This window comes from Silurus meridionalis, chromosome 22, assembly GCF_014805685.1.
Source record: "Silurus meridionalis isolate SWU-2019-XX chromosome 22, ASM1480568v1, whole genome shotgun sequence".
Classification (NCBI taxonomy): Eukaryota; Metazoa; Chordata; class Actinopteri; order Siluriformes; family Siluridae; genus Silurus; species Silurus meridionalis.
In genome coordinates this window covers 8,054,242-8,081,434 of record NC_060905.1, presented here as the reverse complement: position 1 = coordinate 8,081,434, position 27,193 = coordinate 8,054,242, and the positions used below count along the sequence as shown (strand labels likewise).

The 27,193-nt window shown below is 36.3% G+C and overlaps 2 protein-coding genes across 3 annotated transcripts; both read right to left on the bottom strand.

Annotated features, from left to right (window-relative positions):
- Nucleotides 1–9,831: 9,831 nt before the first annotated feature.
- Nucleotides 9,832–12,289, bottom strand: LOC124376234 (neuropeptide FF receptor 2). The gene is made up of 2 exons (XM_046835235.1): nt 12,153–12,289; nt 9,832–11,812 (listed from the first exon to the last, which is right to left on the bottom strand). The coding sequence occupies exon 2, from the start codon at nt 11,605–11,607 to the stop codon at nt 10,300–10,302; it is 1,308 nt and encodes a 435-aa protein (XP_046691191.1). The 5' UTR covers nt 11,608–11,812; nt 12,153–12,289; the 3' UTR covers nt 9,832–10,299.
- A 1,835-nt stretch (nt 12,290–14,124) lies between these two features.
- grifin (galectin-related inter-fiber protein) lies at nt 14,125–24,899 on the bottom strand. 2 transcript variants are annotated; one of them, XM_046835402.1, is made up of 5 exons: nt 24,846–24,899; nt 17,269–17,332; nt 15,694–15,773; nt 14,510–14,672; nt 14,125–14,353 (listed from the first exon to the last, which is right to left on the bottom strand). In XM_046835402.1, the coding sequence occupies exons 2-5, from the start codon at nt 17,278–17,280 to the stop codon at nt 14,189–14,191; spliced, it is 420 nt and encodes a 139-aa protein (XP_046691358.1). In that variant the 5' UTR covers nt 17,281–17,332; nt 24,846–24,899; the 3' UTR covers nt 14,125–14,188. The 2 variants fall into 2 exon arrangements, with proteins under 2 accessions (XP_046691358.1, XP_046691359.1); XM_046835403.1 differs by lacking the exon at nt 24,846–24,899 and adding an exon at nt 21,649–21,659.
- Nucleotides 24,900–27,193: the final 2,294 nt, after the last annotated feature.

The window sequence follows — 27,193 nt, the reverse complement described above, 5'->3', positions numbered from 1 at the left end:
AATGACACAAAATTCAAGCTTCAAAACTATATATATATATATAATAATTTAATAAATAATAAATAATATAATATTTAATATATAAAACTAAATATATAAGGTCAGGTCTATTTGTGCTGTCAAAATGAATCTGTTAATAACACGTTAACGCAAACTCACTTTAATGGCACAAATTTTATTAATGCGCGATTAATGCAGTGCCCATTTTTGTTTAATTAAAATACCAACCAAATATTTAAATATAATACCACGTAATGTGATATTATAAGAGCACGTAAATATTTAAATTAATGTACAGCCTTATATATATATATATATATATATATATATATATATATATATATATATATATATATATATATGCATATATGTGTGTGTGTGTGTGTGTGTGTGTGTGTATATATATATATATATATATATATATATATATATATATATATATATATATATATATATATATATATATATATACGGTATATATAAAAAACTGCCACTACAAACAACAAAGGTAAAAGTAGCTCCCACAGCCAAAGTAGAGTACCTTGCATCAATGTGGGCAGAATACTACATAATCATCGAGGGAAAAATATTTGGAAAATATCTTCGCCCTTTGAATCTATTCCCTACCATGCAGTGGGACTTTAATCTCTTCATAGCTCCATAGGGGGCAATTTAAATTCATTCTTGTTTTGAAAAACTGCAGGCACTAATTACAAGCTAGAGAGAGAAGAAAATCTGAGATGTTTCGTTCATCACAATGATATTTTATATATATTTGATAAGCGATTCATAATAATGTCATGCAATAAATATGAATATAATGAATATAATATCTGACTGCACACCAGTATAAAATAGGTTTGCTATAGAAGCTTGAACAGATCCAGCAAAATTCTCTTTGAGCAAACTCCAATCTGAAAGTATTGTTTATTATCTTCTGTCTAATCTTGATATTGGATTTATGTGCATGTTCTACCCATGTCTGCATGGGTTATCTCTGGGTTCTGTGGTTAACACCTAATTTTTCAAATAATTGGCCAATTAACGATTGCCCCTAGGTGTGAATGTTGTTACACAAATTTGCTGCTAACCATATGTGTGCCCTGTGATTAGCTGGCATCCCATCCAGAGTGCCCAGAACCCTGTATAGAAATTTCACTTTGTAAGAATGAACAAACCAAGACAATGCACAGTGAGCAATTATGAATTATGGCACTGTAAAACTCTGCAAGATACACTTGGCACATGCATTATCAAACTTTTTTCAATATATTTGGCAGCAAACTCTCTGTTAATAGTGAAATGTAATGAACTCTATGAAAAATGATATGCAAGTGTTAAGTCTTTAATTCAGTCTTTAATGGATACGGTCTTTTTGCCCAGGGTAAATGCTGAACAAAAAGCTCTACTGAATAAGAAAAGCACAGTGACACAGTAAGCCAGTTCAGATGAATAATGATTTGAGGATGAAATGGCCGAGATTCTATGAGGAGTGAAATTGAACTATTTACTCCGGGGAATCCAATATCTTTCAGCTAACCTTCAGTTCATCTTAAATTTAAAATATGTTAAAGTTAATGTTATTAGAAAATTTGGCTAGACTGATAGAATGATGTTTAAAAATGGGAGATGAGGAAATCTTTTCAATCTTTAACTACAGCTGAAAGGTCCACATAAAATATATACACGTGCTAAAATGGCATTTTTTGCAAAGTAGATATTATAGATTTTTCTGTAATGTCTTGAAGGATGTCTGTAAATGGAATTGACTAGCTCTTTATTTCTTTACATTAAGGTAAACAATGTTGCATTTAAACCACATTAGTTACAATATATGATCATTTTGACTGCTAGTGAAATGGACTTCAGATACAGAATCTAAAATTCTGGGCTAAAATACAAGTGTTTAGACTTGTTTTTCTGCATAAAACAGTCTGTCCTTTTGGAGAAGTAGGTGAAAGTATGGATTAATCTGTGAGATATATATATATATATATATATATATATATATATATATATATATATATATATATATATATATATATATAAATCCGTAAGGATTAATCAAATGTGTGTGTGTGCGTGTGTGTGTGTGTGTGTGTGTGTGTGTGTGTGTGTGTGTGTGTGTGTGTGTATTTATATAAATATATAAATGCTTACTGTATAAATGATGGGTTTTTTTTTGTTTACATATAACTATCAATTACATTGTGAATTAAAAGGTGAATATAAGTGGCTCAGGGGTTGTTGAATGAAACTGCATACATATGCCAAGGGTTCCTGGAAATTAAATTTTTCATGCTACACATTACAATGATCTACAGTGAGTCTGTCATTGGAACACATCCAATTTGATTAAAAAATAACCATTCAACTAATCATGCCTCTCCAGCTCTACCTCTTTCTTTTCCCAGGTAATGATGTCACCTTTTAGAACAGATTCATGAGGTGGTTGGTGTGGGGTAATGAATTAAAATGAAGGCTCCATTTTAAGCTTGCATGTGAACTTATCTTTGGGCTTTCTCTGCATGATTGGCCCACAGGAGCTTGTTGGTTAGACTACAAAACCAGGATTAAATGGTTTGAAGCAGATTTCTTACTAAAATAATACAAAAAAAAGAATAACTTAAAAAAAAAAAATACAATAACAGTCATAAGATCTGCATTATATGCACTTTGTATTAGTAAGGCTTGTAAAGTTAGAGGACATTATATGTCTTGTGGTCTTATGCCTTTATTTATGTCCTAATGACTCTCCATTAATATTAACGGAGATAGAATTAATAAAAAATAATAAGAAGAACAAAAATAATAATAAAAAAACACACACACATATATATATATATATATATATATATATATATATATATATATATATATATATATATATATATATATATATATTTAAGTAGATAAAAGTGAAAGATTAATATAAATAACCTTGGTTTCATGATTGTTATTATTACATTTGTATGCTATAAAATGTGTAAACATTTATTACTATTATTATTGTTACTTTTATTCAAATTATTCAGTAAAGATAATTCATTCAGTCATTCATTCATTCATTCATTCATTCATTCATTCATTCATTCATTTTGCATGTGTAAACCAGGTCAATAATAAATAACGTCTCTAGGTTACGTATGTTCCCCGAGGGAACAAGACGCTGCGTTGTCCGCGCTCTGAACCATGTGTGAAATCTGGTCAATAGGCAAGACGTGACGTCATCGGCAGGCAACGTCGCGTAAACCAGGAAGCTACAAGATGGCTGTGCGGTGGTAGCTTCTGCAAAGGGAGAAGGTAAGCGCTGCAGGGATGCAGGGAGTGTGCATGTAGACGCAGCGTCTCTTCACTCGAGGAACTAGGGTTACATACGTAACCTAAAGACATTCCCCATTCGGGAACTTCAAACTTCGTCGAAACGCTTTGGGAACGAGTGTCCAATCACGCCACACTGACCAGACCCTGACAAATGTGTGAGGGCCTTGGCACCTGCATGCAAGACAGAGGAGCCCAGTGTGGTTTTTAGGTCGAGGCCAAAAAACCCAACGAAGGTCAGTGGGGTGGACCAGCCCACAGCATCACAAATGTCCTGGAGTGACACTTCAGCGGACCAGGCCGTAGAGGCAAGAAGAGGAAGTCAGAGCAGCTGTTCGTCAGCTATGGCCCTAATAGGAAAGGTTTCCTAGCCAACAACAGACGTGAAGCAGGTGGGTAGTAGATGGCATCCTTTCAGCTTATGAGTCCTCTGGTCTCCCCGCTTCACTTGGGGTCAGGGCTCACTACACCTGGAGAATTCCTGGGAGGAATTCCCCACGGAGGGCCCTCAACAGGGACATCAGGTCCAAAAATAATGGCTTGCCCAGCCATCGAGGTGCTACCAGGAGGAGATGGACTCCTTCCCGGCAAACTCTCTTCAGATCTTCCAAGAGCAGCGCGATCGGGGGAAAGGTGTACAGGCGTAGCTTTGGCCACGACTGTACCATGGCATCCAGCCCTGCCGGGAGAGAGAGAGAGAGAGAGAGAACCAGAGGGGACAGTGCGAAGTCTCCTGGGTCGCAAACAGATCCACCTGGGCTCTGTAGAACCTCTGCCATACCTGCTCCACTACCTCTAGGTGGAGTCGCCATTCCCTCACGCACTTTGTGAAGGTACGGGGTGTGAGTGCTAGGCCGAACGGGAGTACCGATATTGGTAAGCTTCACCCTGAAAACAACCTCAGGAACCTGTGCGAGAAGGATAGCCACGTGGGAGCAAGTGTCCTTCAGATCTAATCTGACAAAACAGTCCTAAAGCGTTTCGACGCAGCTCGATGTTCCCGAATGGGGAACCTCTCTAGGTTACGTATGTAACCCTAGTTCCCCGAGGGAACGAGATGCTGCGTCTCTGTGCCACACTCCCTGCATGCCTGCGGCGCTTACCTTCTCTCTTTGCAGAAGCTAATGTCACTACCATCGCACAGCCATCTTGTAGCTTTCTGGTTTGCACGACGTTGCCTGCCGAAGACGTCACGTCTTGCCTATTGGCCAGATTTCACACGTGGTTCAGAGTGTGGACAATGCAGGGGCGTTCCCAAAGCGTTTCAACGCAGCTCGAAGTTACTAAACTTACTGACTTTAACTGAATTAAATAACTTTTGATGTGCGACCTGAGTCTCATCTGGAAAACTATTTTAAGAATGAGAACAATAGGAATACACAACCCGTTGATTCATTTCATCAAATCCATTGGATGCTATCTGAACACGTTCTTCAGCAGAACTGATTAGACACATGGAAAATGGTGGTATAAATGAATTAAACACATTTCACACATTTAATTGTATTTAAATAGGGCCCTAATAGTACAGAACCTTAAAGATTGAGTATTAAAGACACTGAAAAAATTTTTTTCATTGTTTAAAATATAAAACAAAATCTAAACCCTGTAATTTTTAATTTCTATTAGAGAAACCAAACTTCCAGTGTGTCTGAACTGTATAATATAGCAGTTACAAAAAAGAAAAAATAACTTTGTTAATTTGACCCATCAGAACTTAAAGAATTTATGTCATATGTCACTATTCTATAAGAATTATGAAAGTCAGACTTTCACATGCACTTAGCATCTACCAGGTAACAGAGATGACATTGTATGTAAGGCATGGTTTATTGTGTAAACAGTTATGGTGTATTAGAAAAGTACTGAATATCACTTGTACTGTATATCACAAACTCTGAAGAAAATGTGTCAGAAAACAGGTTGTAGTAAAAATAATACTCTTAATGTAAAACATTGACTCTATATTTAAAGATTTTAAAGAACAAAATCTAGTGGAATACCTTCCCAGAAGAGTAGAAATTAAGATGGACTAAATCCGGAATATAAATGTTTATATAAGTAAGCAGATGTGTAGAATTTCACTGTACAAATGGCTGCTACAGTTGCCATTTAAGAGATTCCACAGCAATTACTCACTAATGACTATTATATTGCTTGTGGACAGTTGTCATTGCCCACATTGTCTTAATTACTTTTCATAGTTAGGCAGGAATAATTTTTTTATAGCAACCTTATTAGCATAATAAGCATAAAGATGAAACCTATCTGTAGATTGGTAGATCTGTATTACACTTGTATTCATAACTAAACATCCTTTAATGTTTATTCAACTAATTATTCTTTGGTTAATAATTTAGTAACATGTGATGCATTTCATAATCACAGAAAGGTTTTTTTTGTAAATAATTTGTTGAGCAGTTGTGGACTCAGTACAAATGCAGGATATGCTGAACTAAAATCCTACTGTGGAACCTTTGATGCTTAATCATGCTGAAGTTGATTGTGGACTAAAGTTAGCAACTCTTAAGATTCAGAGTACTCTGGGGCAAGACGACATTTCCACTAGATGGATATGTGCACTTTTGGGGTGCAACTGCACTTTTTTCAAGATCTGCAATAATTTTTTTTTCCCCATTAAAAGAAATGGACATCTAACCAAACTAGTCTGCATATGTATATGCACCTTTTTGCCAAGTGGAAGGAAACCAGAGAACTCAGACACAGACGAGTGCAACATGTGAAAAACTAAGCAAAATGTAATCCCAGGTAAGGACTGAACTACGGATTACAGAGCTGTGAGTCAGCAAAGCTACCTACTGTGCCAATGTGTCACCCATTTATTTCTTTATAGGTTTTTAAAATAAATGCAGTATTTCTGAGAACATCAGTGCACAAGGTGCACAAAAATCCTCATGTTCATATTATTAATATTCTGTCTTGCCATTCTATAAATGTTATAATGTTTCACAGACAGACATACAACAATGGTAATTCTCACCAGCACATTATGTTGTCTTAATGTTGTTGCTTGTCTGACAGTCCAATCCGAGGTTGTCATTAGAGTGGTACCTCAAGAAGGAGTGGTTGAATGTTTGGATTTATATATTACTGTAAGTTTGTTGGCAGCAAAGTTATAATAAATATGAACATGGCTTTGTTTCGCTAAGGTGGTTTCATATTAATAGTCAAAAGTTATTTTGATGAAAACTATCCTCAGCCATGTATCAAAGACTACTGAAGTAATTCCGAACTAGAAAATGAAATTAGTAAAATAACTAAAAACATATAATACTCCCACCACTGTTATACTAAATACAAGCACAATTGGAATGCTGCTTAGGCAATCAAATTATTGGACAGGAAGTGTTTTATAAAGTGTTTTAAACAATGTACAATGTCACAAAGTAGCTTTAAGGATACCTGAATATAGATTTAGATACCTAATTAACAGAATGAAAGACTCTTCCATAGGCACAATGCATTAGTCTTTATCAGTATTCTCTTTTCATTTGTCTTTCTCCACAAATGTAAACAATTTTACAACACACACCTCCTCACAGTCCTCACGCTGACCTTGGTGCCAGATGACGCTGCCAGATGTTGAACAAGTATTTGACTTGATTTCTTTCGGTCGCTTAAGCAAAATTACATTTATGATGTGGACAGCTGTTTATGTCTTACACTGGACTTTTTGCCTGTAATTTGCTCGGGTATTGGTCTGTGTTGGAAGATAGCAGTGATGGCTGATCCAAACATCATGACACCTTGGCATTGCTAATATCAAATAATGGCACTCAATTTGTTTTATTTCCATACATTTTATTTAATACAAGAAAGAACAGGCTGAGGAATTTAACTTAAGCTATTTCTGAAGAAAGAATCACTCACCTTAGAGTTTGCTTGTTGACGGCTTTATAATTCCATAACCATTCTAGTGAAAGAATCTTCTTTTATAGACAGACACAAAGAAACTGGAAACTTTCATATTTTGAATATCTAGTTTAACAAATTACACAAAATCATTGTGGAAATATGTGTGTATCTGCAATTTGTGCCCTGTATATTTTTGCCCCACAGACAGTGTTCCTGGAATAACTTCTAGATCTTCAATGACGATGACCACATAAAGCACTACTGAAAATGAATGAATGAAAAACCTATTTCAAGTTCAGAGTGACACTTAAAGACATGGAGCAATCTAAACACAGCAAATGCTGAGAGAAGTGCCAGAGAACTGTCTACAACTGATTAATAATTCTTTAAGGTAATCGCCTAAAGGGATTGAAAAGAATTCAAGTCAGATAGGTTTTCACTATCTGGCAGGGTTATTTGGCACCAAATTCAGCGATTTCACTGGTAGAGGAAGTCATATGAGAAATTGTCGTTTACTTTGTAACCAAAAAATGAACTTTTAGGACAAAGTAAAATATATTGCACTGCTTAAAAACTATAATTCATGATAGGGTTTAATAATTAGGTGCAAAAAAAAAAAAAGAATTTTGACTGGGGTGGCACACGAGAATAGCGTTTCTGCCATGCAGTTCTGGATTTTGATCCAGAAGCCATATGAATGTTCTCAGTTCTCCTGCCACCCTCTTTAAGAAATACAAGTCAGTAGGTTAATTGGCAGTTTATAAGCATGCAAATGTGTGTGTGTGTGTGTGTGTGTGTGTGTGTGTGTGTGTGTGTGTGTGTGTGTGTGTGTCTGTGTCTGTGTCTGTGTCTGTGTGATGCCATGTGATCTAAAGGAGTATCCCCCTGGGAAAGGCTCCGGATCTACCATGACCCTGACCATGATAAAGAGGTTATGAGCGATTTAGAGTACTCAGCAGCATGGCAGAACCTAAGTTGGCTAGGAAAATATATGGATTAATGTCTATGAAGCACAGCAATAGCTCAGCCATGAATTCAGCCAAAGTGTGGCTGTGGGCATTTAGTGAAAATAAATGTAATTTATAACTGCTAGAAAATCCAAATCCATGTATATAAATAATGTGATATATGTATATATGTTGCCATATAATGGCAATAGCACATGTCCACTTGTTTGGCTAAACAAATCTCTGTGTGGTCTTTCATTATAATGTGGTATGACACTGTATTTCGGGGTTGTTTCTAAAAAAAAAAAAAAAAAGAAAACATTATACTACAAATGTTAGGTCAGTATGAGAAAAGGTCACAGTGGTACGTAAAATAATCTCTCAAATGGCATATCAAGCTGTGTAGAAAACCAGCAATATGCAGATAATATGATTTAAACAACTGCACTGTGTCACACATGCATTGGTGTGTGTGTGTGTGTGTGTGTGTGTGTGTGTGTATGTGTGTGTGTGTCTATGTGTAGTTGTAAATATTGTTGAATGCTCTAAGAAAATCTTTTTTGTAAAGTGCTTGTAAAATTCTGCTGACCCTCAACCCCACAGATCCACTGTTTGATGCCCTGAATTAAAGATTTTGTTTTTGACGTGAAATTTTGTATTTCTTTTTAATAATAAAAGGTTAAGATATTTAAATGCCTAAATAAATCTTTCATTTCACTCTTCGACAACATTGTGAATGATTTAAGCAGATCATATGCTTCTGCCAGGGTCTGTCATTTTAAGTTTAATTAATAGTTTATGCAGTTAATAGTTTATGCAGTTTTTGCCTAAATCAGGACAAATATTGGAATTATGGTTTCCATTAGCAGGAATTTCTCTCACTCATGATAACTAGTTTTGTAGAAATTCCCAAGAACACACTCTTAAGTTCAATCTACATCTAATGAGCACACAGGGGGTTAAATTAGAAATTTACTATACAATTTAAGACGATTCTCATTAATAAAGGCAGCTAATTCCCTCCCTATGCTTTGAAAAAAACAAATGTAATTAGCATTGATTATAAGCCAATCAAATGGCATTCTTAAGATGCACTGAGACGCACTGGCGGGTAACATTTTATGAAATTATTAGCATGAATATGAGGTTTAATTGCAGCACTAGGGAGAAAAATATACAACTGAAGTGAGTGAAATGTTCCTCTTTTTTTCTCTTCCCTACAAAGTGTTTCATCGAGGTTTGAAAGGGTTGAAACATGTCAGTATATAATCACCGCTCACAGATATCTATTATGTTGCCTTTCAGTGATCGGTACTTGAGCTCTTTATATCTTTTGCCCACATTTCTCTGAAAAAGACAACGGGTCATTTACAGTTGATTTTTCTGGGTGACTGAAATCCAGTGTACTAATGTGACAAAAAAAGCTTCTGTTGTAAGGAAAACATTATGAGATCACTTACAAAGTCTGGAATTATAGAATATTTCTTATGAGACTCAGTATTGACCTTCTTTCACAGTTAGATACAAATGAAATTACATTCTGCTCAATTTCCATGTTGAGAAAAAGCATGCAACACCAGATTGGCTTGAATTGTCTGACATTTGTCATTTAATACTGTATGTAAAATATGTAATCACAGTCAATAACAATTGATTTACATAAACAAGACAATTGTAAACAGTGCAAATGAGCTTATATTTTCCAATGCCGCTGCTAATATCCTGTATACAGCTATAGCAGGTAAAACTACAAAAATGGATTAACTAACACTGATTCAAACATTTACAGATTTTATATGAAGTTCAGAAAAAATGCCCAGAGTGGACAATGCAGTAGTTTTTAAGACATTTTTTTTACCATGGATAAAACGTTGCAGTCTTTTCTTGCTCTCAATTGACTTAAAACGATTAGTCATAAACGCACAGTTGTGCCAAAGGTGACACCACAGGATGAAGTTTAAATTACATGTTGCTAAATCATTATTCATGTCCAATGCATACACTTTTTTTCAATTTTAAATGACGAAAGTGTGAAATCAGAGCAAAGTAATTATGGGTAATGCTCTTAGTTAATCATGCTCCCATCAAAACCTTCCCACACATGCAGTTTCATAGCCATATTTCATTCAATACTGAGGAACAACCTTTAGCCATGTTATACCATAGGTGATATGTTCTCTATTGACAGACTGTTGAGATCAGGTGTGCTCTGAGACTCTATCCTCTCAGAAAGGCTTTGAAGAGACACCATCTGGTTGAAGTCCCCCGCACTTGTGTGCGAGCACCAATCTGAGAGTGTTTCCTCAGACAACTGTGCCCCAGTCTCCTTCCTCTGGCTAGATGCCTGCCGCTTAAATAGGAGCAGTCTTGGGAGCTTGGTGGAGCTTGAAGTGCTTAGGAGAGAGAGCATACGCTGGTTGTACTTGGACTTGATGACCTTGGCACTGCGATGCAGATCCCCAAGGAAACAGTAGCATATGGGGTTGAGGCTGGAATTGGTTAGTCCCAACCACTGGGCGAATGGCCGGGTCTGTAGGATCCAGTGTGGGGGATGCGTCTCATGGTCAATTAAGATATCAGTCACATACAGGGGCAGCCAGGAGACAGCGAAGAGTAGGACCAGGGTGACGACCACTTTTGCGATCTTCTTCCGTGTCTTTAAACATGAAGCATACATCACCTGACTGTGAGGGTCAAAGTCATTGAAATGCTTTGATGCCCTCCAGAGCTTCTGTCCCGTAAGGAAACTGATAGTCAGGTTAAAAGCCACAGGTATGCAGTAGAGCGTGATGAAGAGGAGCACATTATAAACCTGCTTGAGCCTCATTTGTGGCCACAGTTCTCTGCAGACTGGAACAGCAGTGTTTATTAAACAGATCTCATCCAACTTGATCATGAATAGAAGAGGGGAACAGATGCTGGAACTCAGAATCCACACAACACTAATGGTAATGTAGATCTTTCTCTGGGTGAAAAAGGAGCGAGCATTCAGTGGGCTGTGGACACTGTAATACCTATTCACACTGATGACAGTTAGACTCAGTACACTTGCTGACACTGAGACAGCCTGGATGAAAGGCACCGCCCTACAGAGCAGATCCCCATACACCCAGGCTGTGTAGATGGTATGGCCCAGGGTGATGGGCATGCAGATGCAGACTACCATCAGATCACAGACGGCCAAGTTGATCAGTAAACTCTTTGTAGCGCTGACACTTTGCACCCTCCTGTTTCTTTGGCTGGTGAGCATCCGAATCGCTGTGAGATTCCCCATAAAGCCAACCAAAAATGACAGTGAGTACATTACAGTCAGCGAGATAGTAGTTGGCTCCTGGATGGTCAATAATAACGCTCTTTCCAGTTCACTGTTCTGTTGTGAAAACAAAACACTACTCTCCCCACTGATGAATGAGCCATTTATTGACAACATCGGACTATTGTAATTAAATTCAGAGCAATTCATCTTTAAGTTTTAATCACGCGAACCCAAATCTCCACACATCCCCAAGTGCTCAAGCTTGAAGCAGGCTGAGACGGTACAACTGGAGCTTCGGATTTTTAATTGCCAGCATGGCTCAGTACATGTCACTGTAGCCGTCCATTATTTCACCTTCCAGCAGTCGCAGAAGTGTACCGAAAAGAACCTTTCCACAATTTATCCAGCTGCCCTACAATAAAACAAGATGTTAGATGGTACACTTTCAACACATTTTGCTATTTTTTTTACTGAAAACGTGTGTGGGTGCAAGCAATAGTAAGTGCCATGCTGTCTGTAGAGTAGCATTTACTTCACAGGGGTGCTTTTTTCAGTGACCACTCATGATGCTTGAAATCAGTAGCGCATACAGAAACACACTGTTTTTCCCAGATATATGGGAGATAGCAAGAATACTACTTTAGAAACGCAACTTTTGCATTTCTTTCTTTAAATGAATGTGCATCACAGTAATTAACATGATGCACGGGCACTTTTGCATTAAGACATTTGTTAGAAAAGTGAGGACGTACCATGATGACTGCAGAAAATGATTCCGGCAAGAGGTGCACAACTGGTCCCATTTTTTCCTTCCGGGAAAAGATCATTTTTACTTGCGACCTCCGTATGGCATGGTTGAATTATGCACGCTTTTCTTCTGGAGAACACTCACTGCTGCTGAAAGTGATGCATCTGACTGTCTGCCTATACCTCCCTCCCTCCCTCTCTCTCCCTCTCCCTCCCTCTCTCTTCCTCTCTCTCTCTCTCTCTCTCTCTTCCTCTCTCTCGCTCTCTCTCTGTGTGTTTGTGCGGCTCAAACTGCTAATGCGCAAGTGCGACTCACTAAACAGAAGCTCCATGAGTCACGTTCATATTATTTTTTCTTATCATTTTGCAGGTTTTTATCATTTTTAAAATGAATTATTTAAAAAATATTCATTTACCTACTAACAGTCTAATACAACATTTTTATTGCCATATCTAATGCTATAGATAGATAGATAGATAGATAGATAGATAGATAGATAGATAGATAGATAGATAGATAGATAGATAGATAGATAGATAGATAGATAGATAGATAGATGGATAGTCACATAATGACAGTCACAAGGTGCAGACTACACATAGTTTCTACACTACATCGGTTTACACAAATATCTAATGTGAACAAAATCTCTAGTGCTTAATTTCTAATTTTTACTTAGTTTTTGCTTTGCTGTTTAAATTAAGCTACATTCTCCTGGGAAAGCTTTTCATTAGATTTTTCACTGATCTCATTGGAACATTAGTGAAATCAGGTAGGGTTAGAGATCAGACATGTTAGGGCTAGCAGGACTGGGGTGTAATCAATGTTTTGGCTTATCCCAAATGTGTCCATTGGGGGTGAGGTCAGAGTTCTATCATGCTGGAACAGGTTTGTTCCTCTTCTGTTCTGTAAAGGGAAATTCTAATACAGTGGAACCTCGGAGCTCACAAGGGTTAGGGACCAAGACCGGTCGCAAGTTCCGAATTTTCGCGACCTTTTGATACGCCCCTTCCAACCCAGTAAAAACCCAAAGAACACTATACGAAATCGATTTAAATGAGTAAATAACACTATTTCACTCCATAACACTTAATTATTAGACTATTTTAACAATACTTTATGTAAATTAACAGCAATTACAATGCTTAATTAAAAAAAATAAAGTACAGGTACAGTAAAGTATGCAGTAGAGAAGTACAGAAAATACAGTACAATACAGTACAGAAAATACAGTAATGGGTACTCACTTTATATTGTATGCTGAAGTGTGTTTTAATGAGATAAACCTTGATTAGAAATGTTAAAACTAGCGTTTTGAGCAGCTCATGTTGCTCACGAGCCGATCTGAATGAGAGTCGCCGGTCGGAATGAAAGTCGCGAGCATGCGAGGTCGCGAGCGCTGAGGCCTGCGAGCTCTGAGGTTCCACTGAACAGCATAAACAATCATTCTTGCCATTGTATGGATCCAGCTTTGTGGCTACAAAATCTGGAAATTCAAATATGAGAGTATTGGTCAGGTGTCCACATATGTTCTATTGTCCGTATTGTCTAGATTTACAAATAGGTCCCATTCTTTTAATTGTTTTTAAACTCTCTGAGAATCAAAGAAAACAGTTGGTTTTGAATGACACCTCTTCGTTCTTAGTTCGTTCTTTGTCTTTTTGTCACTGTGGTCTAATGTTTATGGTTTGTATTGTATATCATACAATAATTAAGTGACACTTTTCTTTGGCAGTCAATATCTTTATGTGTATGAGGTGATACATGGTGTAAATATTTTAAAGCAGCCATTTAACATCATTTATAAAGCATTAATTTGCACTGGACATTTCTGGTGATATTTGAGGAAATTATTATTCACACTGCCAAGAGACCAACAGCAAGAAATGGATCCAAAAGGATAATGATTGTTAGTCATTATTTAATTTCTAAAATTAACACAAACCACAAGACAGGCAGTAATCCACTGTAAACAAGCAGAGGCTCATTTTCGCTTATGCTTCCCAGAGGAAATATTTAAGCCTCCATTCCTTCACAATTTTAGTAAAAATGTTTCTTCATGATCTCCACAGAGGAGATGTTGATATCATTCACCACTTGGATTTTTGTGATGTTCTTCAGGTCCTTGACTCGATGCTTATACTGCATAACCTTTGTGTCATCAATGTAAACATAGAAGTTGTCATCGTCTGAATCGATTTCAATCTGCTTGGGAAGAAAATGGAGAAAATAGACTGCATTCAGTTTATGAACATCATATATATATATATATATATATATATATATATATATATATATATATATATATATATATATATATATATATAGTATGAGATAATAATAATAACAATTTTTCTTCACCTGAAAAGGCTCATTGGTGCCAAAAGGAAAGTTTGTACATCTCTCTTCTTGTCCCCAGTGGTTCGTGAGGAAGGAGTTACAGACTATGTCTGATTCAGAAAAGCGGGGGTTGAAATGAAAGGCTATTCTGTTGTCCTGATCACACAGGAAATTGATCTCAAACCTTGAGTCAGAAAGACACATTAGTGATGGTGTAGGGATAATTTAGGAGTCAGAGGCAATTGGATTTTGAGCAATCTGGCTGATGGGACTTGGTCAACTGTGTCAGTTTAGATATACCTCCAGTAATGAACCACCAGCTGTGTTTCACTGGTCCTACATTTTCCATGTGCCCATTGACAATTTAGCATGGAAAAGATTGCAGACAACAATCTAGAAATCCAGCTCTTCTTTTCGTTTGCCCTGTGTTGTGTTTTAGACTATAAAGATCTATAAAAAAAATGTCCAGTGTAAGAAAAATTCTCAGTGGAAAGCCATTCTTAAAGTGTTAAATTGCTCCGCAACACATATTCCTGACTTGTTAGTGTCCCAAAAGCAGCTTTGTAATTATGCCAATTTGTGTAATTGTCTTTGGAGATTTCTCTTTCACCAGGAACTTTAAAGTATGAACTCCTCAGAGTTATTAACGTCTTGTGTTCTTAACTGTCTTCCCACTTTGGATAGGGAATAGTAACGTTCATACATAACTTTCAGCAGGATTAAGAGCTGTCTCTTTGAAATGTTGCTGCTTAACTGCTTTAAATTCACTTGGATTTAGACACAGGAACTGGATTTGAACACATGAATTGTGTTTTTGTGTATTCTGCTTCTTTACTTGGAATCCAGTCCTTTTATATTTCCACCAGTATTGATGATTTCCCTATTGCAAAATAAACACTGAGGGAAGCCTGATATATGACAACACATTTTATAAGTACAAATATCCTTAAAGGTTTCTGTTAGATGATTTGCACACTGTCTGATCATCTGGTATGTCACTTTCATATAGTCATCCATAAAGGTCAAAGAAAACATATTCGGCATCATAACCCTGGAAAACTAATATCTACCACTTGAGAATCGGGCTTTCCGAAAAATATTACACCCCTTCCATTCTACATTTCTCCACAGACTTGCTGAAAGGACATAGTGTGTTCAAGGACTTCTCTATTATTTCATGGTCAGGACCCTTGTGCCAGACTTACTTATCGGCTTCTGAGCTAGGCTGTCCTTTTAGGATGATGCTCCATCCTGGACACAGGCCATCAGGATAGGAAGCTTCAAACTGAAAGAATCAGGTGAAAGTTTTAGTTTTTTTTTACATCTGATATTTGGATCTTTTGACAAAATGTGGTTGTTTGAACAGAAGCAGAATGCTGTAGAGCGCCCCAGTAGCTTTCATGGTTTGTTGTATAATTAAAGGTTAAAATCATTGCAAAGGGACAAATGTGTTGAAGTTAATGTGCTTTTTAACAATTACAGAGAAAAGTCCCAGATTCTAAAGGTTGTTGAAATGTTTAACAATATATTATGCTAACATGTGAAAATGTAATTAAGACCTTTTTTTGTTTGTTTCGCAATATAATCAATGTAATTCGATTAGTCAAAGCGCTGATTTCATTACATCTGTTTCAATGCAGTTAAAAAAAAGTGTATCCTTTTATTCTGAACATTAATCGAGCATATTCCTTTTGCAGCTTCCGTTGATAAAATGGTTGATGGAAGGGTTCATTATTTAATATCTCCTATGCCCATTCTGTCTGCACATCAGTGGATGCTTTGTGCTTTTAAACCCAGTACTATTCAATGAAACTGATTCATGTTTAGTCACTGAAAAACCTTTAATCATTTCAGATCTTTTACTCTGATCTCTTAAATGCTAACAATTTTTTGTAACCATATTTGCACAGCAGAGGAGAAACGTCAGAGCATGTGAACAAACTCAGGAACGTTAACATATTAGTGATATTGTTGCAGCTATACAGAGGTGAATACGAGGTTAATATGAGATTGGTTGGCGTCAGTGAAATCCGAGCGAGAGGTGAGGTAGCTGCAGAAGAGTGATTTCTATATCTTCTCTACCTGACACACAAAATTACTTGGGAGAAGACAGAGGTTTATTAAACCAGCCATCCACACCGACAGAAGGGCGTCTGCATGCTTTCAAAATCTAAATTTGGGTCCTTACAGAGACTCAGCAGGCAAGTCAAGAGCTTCTATGAATGAGCTGCTGAGTACATTTCACCCAGCTCTATACTATAAAGCTTTCAAACTCTCTTTCTTTTCAGAGTAAACCAACGAGCTGCAAATGACACTGGTGCTTAAGGTGGAAAATGCATTTAATCAGCCCCTCCTACTTCCCTCTCCAAACTGCAAATTGCAGTGATCACAGGTAAACAGACTTTAATGACAGACTGGAGTTAAACTCATTGAAATCCTCTGTAGCTTTCTCCCTGTTGTCTGGAGCACAAGTTAACATTCCATGCTAAGACAAATGTGTAGGACATAACCACAGCACTTTAGCCCCCCTAAGAGACCCTTTCGTGGTCCATCATGTGCAGAACCCTCGTTTCTGTAATGAATATGTCTTTCATAAACATATCCCCTGTGCATTGATGATTATCTGCATAAAGTCCAGGCATTCTACACGATTCGCAGGCATGCCTAATAAAGGACCTGAACAGAGCAGGTAATTGAACTATGAACGACCAGCAATGCTTAAAACGACAGAATGAGCTAATTTGCTTTGATTGTGTCTGCAGTCGATCTGTGTTTCTTACCCGTAATGCCATCTCATCGGTGGTGTCTTGTGGCTCTGTGTATCGATTCGTTTTCAAGCAGAAGCTGGAAAGTAGGGACACAATTTAAAGAGGGCAGCATCACCACGTGAGCCACAAAGGTTCGCAGTGAGGTGGGCCTTTGTCTAAGCTGAGCTTAGCTCTCTCTCTCTCTCTCTCTCTCTCTCTCTCTCTCTCTCTCTCTATATTTTTTCTCACACACACACACACACACACACACACACACTAAATGTTGCACAGTTTATACAGTATAAAAAGTTAACGTACCACAGGTACATGAATAATCCTGAATTATACTCATATAAAACTTTTGAGGTCATTTGTTCCATTATAATCATTTTATTACATTAATTTTCCCCCTTATTAGATTTATTGCTAAGTATTAGATTATGTTCCTGCATACATCACTGCCCAGGAAATGGAGAAGTAGCTATTAGCTAATGAGCCATGAACGCTCCTTAAAGCAAAGATAAAAATAAAAAAAACTATCACAGCAGCATCCATGCAGCAGCACTGTACTCTGCACTGTTTGTTCAGGTGACGAATGGCATGCACCCTTATTGTACATCGGACAATGCGATTCTGATCAACAGTTGTCAACTTTTCTGAACTAAAACAGCTTACGGACATCAAAAAATGAGCTTCGACAATAGAGCTGATGTTTTGCATGCCATCCTAGTTACATGACAGAGCTATCAGCTGCTAATCCTGGGGATTAGATGAAACGTGTGTACGTCTATTCCGGTTTTACAGCTCATCAGATATGTTCGCTCTTTTCGAATTTCCTGCCCGTGTTTGAACACAATGGCTGGAGCTGAGCTCATAAACAGTGGATAGACTTGCTTCTGCCTATGGAACAAAATGCTTGGCATTTCTCTGCCATCATAACAGCACATCCAACAGGTCAGGACTGTAATGACAGATAACATGTCGACTAGATATAAAGACACTGCTCTTAAACACACACAAGATAAGGTGAATCATCAGCACTCAGAATCCTGGTGTGAGACTCAAACAGAATATAAATCAGTGAAAAGCAGAAAGCTTTATGTGTGGGTACAGAATGTTTTTTTCTGTTTGTATGTATTTTGTTCACTAGCTAGTTTTATATCAGTAGTATAATGGTTTCAGCTGTGTGTGGATTCACAAACGAAATCTGTTACTGCATAGGAGAAGCTTTTGATTTGATTTTATCTCATCCAGAGACCAGAAACTCTAGAGAGGACACTAGGCTTCAATACAAAATAACCTAAAGCAACATGGCTGGCATTTTAAACCCAGGCAGAAAATTGCGATAACTGACAAAAAGAAGAAATAAAAAAATAGTTATTGCTTGGGAATGGGGTGATACAGAGTGCCAAGGGGATTATATTTTCTGCACCAAAAAATAAAAATGAGTTATTTAAATTGCTCACTGTAAAAAAGAAATATTGAATAGCTACAGGTCAGAGATGTCAGAATTTATACATTAACTAAGACCTAACATGTGATCTGAGGAAAAATATCTATAGTATAAACCTTATATGTACATGGCATAACAAAATCCTCACAACATCTGCGTGGATGCGCACACACACACACACACACACACACACACACACACACACACACACACTGAACTGCTGCCAACTGAACTCATACTCATTTTACACATCCATGTCTTCAGCACCATTCATATTATATTATTTATTAGTACACAACTGTTTACATTCTGTTTTTGTACATCCATTGACTGTTGCTATTGCTGTTTTGCACAACCTATGTTTACATTTTGTGTTTATTTTATTTTTACACTCCTGTATCCAGTTCTGTCTTGCACACTATACTGTATAATACACAGTAGGTATCCTGGCGGTGCTATTTTGTTACTTGTGTATTGTCCTACACTGTCTTGTGTTGTCTTTTGCACTGTCTTGTCTTGCACTGTTTGCACCAGGTTGCACACGATGCACTTTATGTGGCAAGGACACTTACTAGTCCTTAGCTTTGTGTTTTTATGTTATGTAGCTTTATGTTGTTTATGTAGCACCAGGGGTTGTGGAGGAACGTTGTCTCATTGTAGTGAAGTTGAAGTAAATGTTTCCACAAATTCAAATACTTCAGTAAAGTACTTAAGCAAAAACTACTTAAGTACAGTCATGAATTACATTTACTTTGTTACTGTCCGACACTGTGCAATACTGGCAAAAAGAAAGTAAATAATTGAGCATATAAACCAAATAAAAACCAAATAAAAAAATTGTGTTCACATTTGTTCTTCACACATACTGTAAAATAGCAAAGATATGGAATGGAATGTAAAACAGATTTTTTTTATTTGTACGTATTTGCAGAATAGAAGCTGTTGATAATAAAATGTTACCCTTCGGGGAAACACCTGAGAGAGAGATCTGGTGTCAGGTAAGTCTTCAAATCTTAAGGTAAGATTTTATAGACTGGTGGGTTTTTTTTAATTTGTGACTTAAGGAAAAAGACATTGAAATTATTGGGTTCTATCTGGATAGAAAACCATTTTTAGATATGAATAATCTTTTATTTAAATAGCAACTCTGCCTACAAAGATGATGTTAGAAATAGATCTAAAGATCTCTAAAACCTGTGTGTGTTTTATTCTTATGAAATGTTAAAGTGGATAGCTAAAAAACAATACAAATTCATTCAGTGACTGAGCTAGAAATAAAACCTTGTGGAGTGTATTGTTGTAAATCATTACTGATGCATTCTGCAGGAGCACCTTGAGTTCTCGTCTCTTTCATTGTGGTGCTCTGTGAAGTGCTATTAGGAGTCCTTAATGCCATCAGACTCCACAATGACTCCTGGGTCTTGCAAATAGCCTCCCAAACTGAGTGAATATATTTGCTGCTATTTTTATATTTGATGCTGTATTTTTCTTTTTGTTTTTCTTTTCTTTTTTTATTATTATTATTATTCTTTTTTTATTATTCTTTTTTTTTTTTATAAAACACACCTATATTTGAACTTGTAGTAAAGATTTTCAGTAATATTTTAGTGATGTTTCTTTTACTACTACTACTACTACTACTACTACTACTACTACTACTACTATTACTAACAGTAATAAAAAAAAAAAATAAAATAAAATAAAATGATGATAATAATAATAATAATAATAATAATAATAATAATAATAATAATAATAATAATAAGCAATCATGAAATCTTTTGTCAACTAAGACATCTGTTTACAGCTTACTCTGCACAGACAGACTGGCTCATTTTCTGTTCATACACCACCATTTGTTTTTTCTAATTTATTCGTTTGTTTTAGAATTAGTTTATAAGGTTGTGTTGGTGTGCTTTCTTTATTGTTAATTTTCAGAATTTATTAATTAATGGCAATAATATAAATCACCTGTTTTTCTCAGAATGTATGTTCTATCTGTCTGTCTGTCTGTCTGTCTGTCTGTCTGTCTGTCCTTCCGTCCTCCGTCCGTCCGTCTGTCTGTAAAGTACTTATACAGAACTGACTAAATTAATTAGCTTTTATTTTCTCATTAATGTTAGTGTGAACAGAGATCAGGCGATCAGGCGATCAGGCGACATTTCTGTCATTTAACTGCTGGTGTTAAAACACTGCGAGTGGCTTTTTCTTCAGGTGATTATCAGAGACTGATGTGGATGTTTGCTTTAATGAAAGTAATAACTCAATTCTTCATATTAACCATAGAGTTCTTTCCAATGATGCTGTATTTTTTTCTATATAGATTAGATTATTAAAGTACAGCTAAATGGGTAAGTGAAACTGTGAGAATATTTTCAAATCAAGTTTCTCTTGAACAAAAATTTCAAGTTTTAGAGGTAAACAGAATTTACAATGTTATAACATCAGGATTATATACCAGCAAAGAAAAAACCTTTTATTTTTCTATATGATTTTGAAATTTGACCGCTTCAAGTGATCGGTTTGAGTTACGAAACTCACGCCAGAATACTAAGTACCTGATCATTAAATTAATAGCATATATAATATTTAGGCAACTTATTATTGATTAGATGCAGCTTCAGACAGCCCTGTGTTCTTATTGTATGTTCCTTTGTCTCTCACAGCCTTTAGATTACCCCGACCTTATACTTGAAGACAATTAGCGTGTCTTGTTAACATCAGAGACAACAAATTTGTAGATACTTGCTTTGTATATGAGGGCAAGGTCAGTGATGTAATTGCAAAGGTCAGTCATCTACCACTATTTCTAGGAATAAAATTTTCTCAGCTTTTAAAACCAAACCAAATCAAACAAAAACAATTACAAGAAAAAAAAATCACTGCATGCACCTGTAATTTTCAAGAGACATATCCTGTCTGGTACTGTCTTATTTCAATGCATTGCTAAAGAGTGTTACCTTAGGGGGCCTTTTGCAAAATGTGGAGTGCTCTGCTGCACATTTACTTCTCAGTGATATATCGCTTCCAGCTTCACTCAGCTTTAGTATTACAATAAACCAAAAAGGACAATTTCTTTTAGCTCAAGGCATGCTACAAACGACATAATAATGATCAATAAATGTGTCAGACAACGGATGTGGATTATTTGCTCGGGTTCACGCTAGATGATCTAATTACATTATAAGTGATGCCATTAAAGATTTGGTCAAGATTTACAGTTATTCTCAGTTGCTTTGGAGAGTTTCTCAGATCAGAAATGAAATTCTCAAAACTACTTGTTCAACCTCCACATCATTTATTCATTTGTGCACATCATAAAAGCAGTTCTTATTGCTTTGATCAAATTGTGAATGCTTTAACATTAATTTAATTGATTGTGTACAATTGCCTGCTGTTTTCTACATTATCAGTTGTTTATGTTGTGTTGATCAAAATATATTAGACCGGTTTCACCTAAATAGTTTTAACTCCCAGACATGTCGGCATCAGTTCATTGTATAAGTCATTGAGTGCAAAATGGCTAAACCAGTTGTCATCATCTGTCATCTAAAGTTTCTATTAAACTTTTTTGTAAATGTGACTTAGATTGATGAAATGTGCAGATGAAATAGGCATCAGATCAACCAATGATCAACTAGTTCTCTAAAACAGGTCAAAGGTGAATCTTGTGAACCTTCAATTGGTAACAGAGCAAAGCACAGAACTACTCATTCTGAAAATAGATGAATAACCAAGAAACAAACGGACACTAGAACAATACAGTAAAAGTGTGAATACTGTCCGGTCTCCTGCAATCAATATAAATCAAATATGCAATCAAATACATTAATTTGTGCTGCTGAAAATCATAGACACCAAACAGAAGGAAGTAAAATTTTGTGCAATTTAATCATTGTAACCCAAACTATCGTTTTTATCAAGAAATATTGAAATTGTGCACCACACAAATATTCACTTTTAAGAGATGAACTAAGGATTTTGAGAAAGTACAGGCTTTTGCAAGAAATCCAATGTATTGTACTGTTTGTACAAATTGTTTTGAGAATGCACTTGCTGATTTGAAAGTATAAAGAAAAGAAATCCTTCAGAAAATTAAAAATATATATATATATTTGCAAAGCAGTAAGTGCATTCTTAAAACAATTTGTACAAACAGTACAATACATTGGATTTCTTGCAAAAGCCTGTACTTTTCTCTAAATCCTTACTTTATCTCTCAAGAGTAAGTATTTGTGTCAATGAACATGTCATTCCTATCAGAATGAAAAGTCTCTTTGTCATTGTTCACAAACAATATCGTCAAAATGTTTAGTCATGTTGTCAGTATGATGGTGCACAGTTTCAGAATTTCTTGATGTAAACTACAGTTTGGGTTACAATGATTAAAAATGCACAAAATTTGAATACCTTCTATGAATATTAGCAGCACAAATTCATTTATTTGATTGCGTATTTGATTTAAATTGATTGCAAGAGACCTGACAGGATTCACACTTTTACTGTACAAGTTTTCAGTCCATAGTTGTTCATCCATTTTCAGATGTTATAATTCTTTGTTTTGCTCTGTATGTATACACTCTCCAACTGAAGGTTCAGAGAACTAGTTGATCATTGGTTGATTTGATGCCGTTCACTCGGCTACATTATTGAAAAAAGTTCATCTGCACAATTCAATTTATCAATTCGTGTCACATTTACAAATAAAAGTTTGATAGAAATTTTAGATGACAGATGATGACAATTGGTTTAACCATTTTGCACTCAATGACTTGTGCAATGAACTGATGCTGAGATGTTTTGGGGGTTAAAACTATTCAAGTGAAACCAGTCTAATATATTTTGATCAACACGACATAAACAACTGATAATGTAGAAAACAGTAGAAAATTGTACACATTTAATTAAATAAATGTACCAAAGCATTTGCAATTTGATCAAAGCAACAAGAAATGTTTTTATGATGAGCACAAATGACAAAATGATGTGGTGGTTGAACAAGAGGTTTTGAGAATTAAATTTCTGATCTGAGAAACTCTCCAAAACAACAGAGAATAACTCTAATTTATTTGATTGCATCTTTGATTTATATTGATTGCAAGAGACCAGACAGGTTTCACACTTTTACTGTACTGTGCGCGTGTTTGTGCGTTTCTTGGTTGTTCATCCATTTTTTGAAATTGTATGTAACATAGAGCATTCTATATTTTGCTCTGTCTGTATACATGCTGAGATGCTTTGGGGGTTAAGACTATTTAGGTAAAACCAGAATAATATATTTTGATTACCATGAACATAAACAACTGATAATGTAGGAAACAGCAGACACTTGTACACAATCAATTTAATGAACGTACCAAAGCATTCGCAATTTGATCAAAGCAACAAGAAATGTTTTTATGATGAGCACAAATGACTAAATGATGTGGAGGTTGAACAAGTAGTTTTGAGAATTTCATTTCTGATCTGATAAATTCTCCAAAGCAACTGAGAAAAACCGTAATGATATTCTGACTGCTGCAGATTGCTGGTGTGGCAGTGGGAAGCCCTGCTGATCGAATCTGCCTCATTAACACATCACCAGCAGAGGGCGACCTACATTCACGTTTATGCATAATGTATGCTAATGAGAAAATTTGGGAAAGGAAACATTCTCTCCCAATACTGGCCCTGTATTCAAATCTCACAGCTCCACAGCACTAAGTAGTAGATGAGTTCATTAGTGACAGACTCATTTTTCCTTTCGTAAACCCATCTCAGAATTGTTAAATGATCTCTGCAAGAGACTTCATGGTGTGCAATTACCAATGAAAACTGCATTTAGCTCCCCCAAAAAAGCTTGCTCGCTTGCTGGATCTCATTATCATACATACAAGAAGTACAACTCTGACAACACCACCTCCCATGTAGAGTTATGCTAATACCAGAAAGACAAAGGATTGCGACAACATTTCCACATGAAGTAGCTCCTTAGCCTCATCTCCATCAAATAGTCATTAACCCTGAGATGACACCATTACAACTCAGGCATTCTTTACATGCCATGCCAGACACACAAAATACGAATCTGATATTATTTATTTAAACAGTATACATTCACATCCGCCAGGCTGGTTCGTATCTTGTTTAAACAAGCTGGGATTTAATATGAACTCACCCATGACCTGCAGAAAAGGGGAAACATGGGAGAGGGTGGACAAGGGCTGGGGGAACCGAGCCGCTGATACTCCCAGAGTGCCGAGTGCAAACAAAACGAGCCTCTGTGAAACAGTGGTGGCTGCAACATTAGATTCTACAAATAAACCTGAGATGTTGACAGATGAGTGAGAAACTAAGTATTCGTCTTGCACTTCCTCATTTTAAAAAAGTTGTAATAGAATGCATCACACTACATGCTCAGTGGTATCAGTGCAAGCCTAAGTCTGGTACAAATGTAAGCTTAGTTTCAATTGCATGCAGGTTTTATCGCTTGGGTGTCTATGAGTTTAGACAGGTACCCACATAGTAAAATTGGTTTGGCCCAGTAATGGGCCGCACAACCCACTTTCAATTGGGCCAAATACAGCAGTGAATTACAGTATATGACTGGACAAGGTCTGGTTGACAGAACTCATGCCACATATGGCTCATTGCATAGGCATATAGCCAAATGTATGACAATAGCTGGCCCTATTCTGGTAATATGTAGGACCAAAATAGTTGTTTCCACATGCCAGTCAACAAAACCTTAATCTAGTCACTTTATACACACAGCTGGCCCAGATAAAACATGCCCGAACAACAGTATTCTGAAACAAATATTTATTGTTTTACATTTAAACAAAGCATTTTCCATTTTTCTCTTCATCCTTTTTCTCCTGCCACCATCCCTATCCAGGGATTTTTAAATCTTGGTTAAAGTGTTTTAAACCATTAACCAAACCAACCAGCTAAATTGCAAGATTACACACTTTCAGCTGAAGAAAAAAATATTTGAAAATGTACCAAAAGTCTAAACCCATGAACCATTGCATTTTGCGACCTGGTTGGTAGATTAAAAAAAAGAAGAAAAAATATAAAAGATATATATATATATATATATATATATATATATATATATATATATATATATATATATATATATATATATATATATACATACATATATATATATATATATATATATATATATATATATATATATATATATATATATATATATATATACATATATATACTGAAATTTCTTTTCTCTGTGATAACTCTGTGATAAGACTGGCCACACATATGTGGAGACACAGTTCAAATAATAACTTATCAACTGGCCCATATCTTGTTTGCCGCCCTAAAGACGGTTTCATCTCCACCATAACCGGGCCATGTTCGGTTCACATGGCTCATGCCAGTGCCGACTGAATGCCAAATCCAGGCCAGAAGCCATTGCTACCTGGGAAGCATGGTTAAACACATATTTGTATATGCTAGTGATCTCCAATGCTAAATTTTCCAAAATTGTAGTGTAATGTGTGTAATACAAGACGCATAGTGATGAAGTTGTGACTGGACACCATGCGCTCAGGGTCTTCATTAGCATAATGATGTCGTGAGATGCAGCTTTCCCAGTCACTGCTGAAAGCATGGCCATATGGTGGCGAGCAGAAAAGCTGGCCTGCTGGTGCTCTGGCAAACTTTTTCCCACGATGACCCTGACAGAGGCCACAGTGTCCTGTGTATCAGAATCAATTTGTGTCTGTGTAATTAGAGCGAGCTTTTATGCGCAAATATAAAAACACTGAAATAAATTGGGCCCTCAGTGAAAAAAGACATAGACACGTAAAGAATATATGGTGGTCCTGACATCTTACATGATCCTAAGCATTACGTATCAATCGTATGGTTCTGTTTAGTGTAACTTGTTTTAAATGCAATTGTATGCACTGATTTTTGGCGACGAGCCGTCTTTGTTGTAAATGCAAGAAAAACATAAAAACGCACGAGCATGCACAAACATACAGTATGATCACACGCGAGCGTGCACAATGATAGAATAAGTGTGTCCAGATGGCAGTCACTTACCCCAGCTGCTCTGTCTGATCATGACAATGCGCTTTCCCATCAGCTGCCTCATGCTGACAGCCTACCGCATAATCAGCGCCAAGGAGACTACATATGCCTTTAATTAATGGCCACGGTCTACAAATAGTTCAGGTATAAAACAAAGCAAACTTTTTCACCCAATTTTCTCACCTCATCATTCAGTCATCTTTAGTCTGGATTGTGCTGAAGTCTATCCCAGGAACGCTCAGCCCACCCACATTACTTCTGTATTTAATTGCAGAATTTACACTGTTGCTATTAAATATATTTTAAGGATTTTATCATATTTATCGCTTATTTTTACTCTGCTCCACAATTAAGGATTCTGGAAACAATAATCCCATGTAAATCTACACAGGATGTCCCATTACCACTATTATTACTGTTCTAATCACTTCTCTCTTCAGACACTTTCAACTACAGTACATT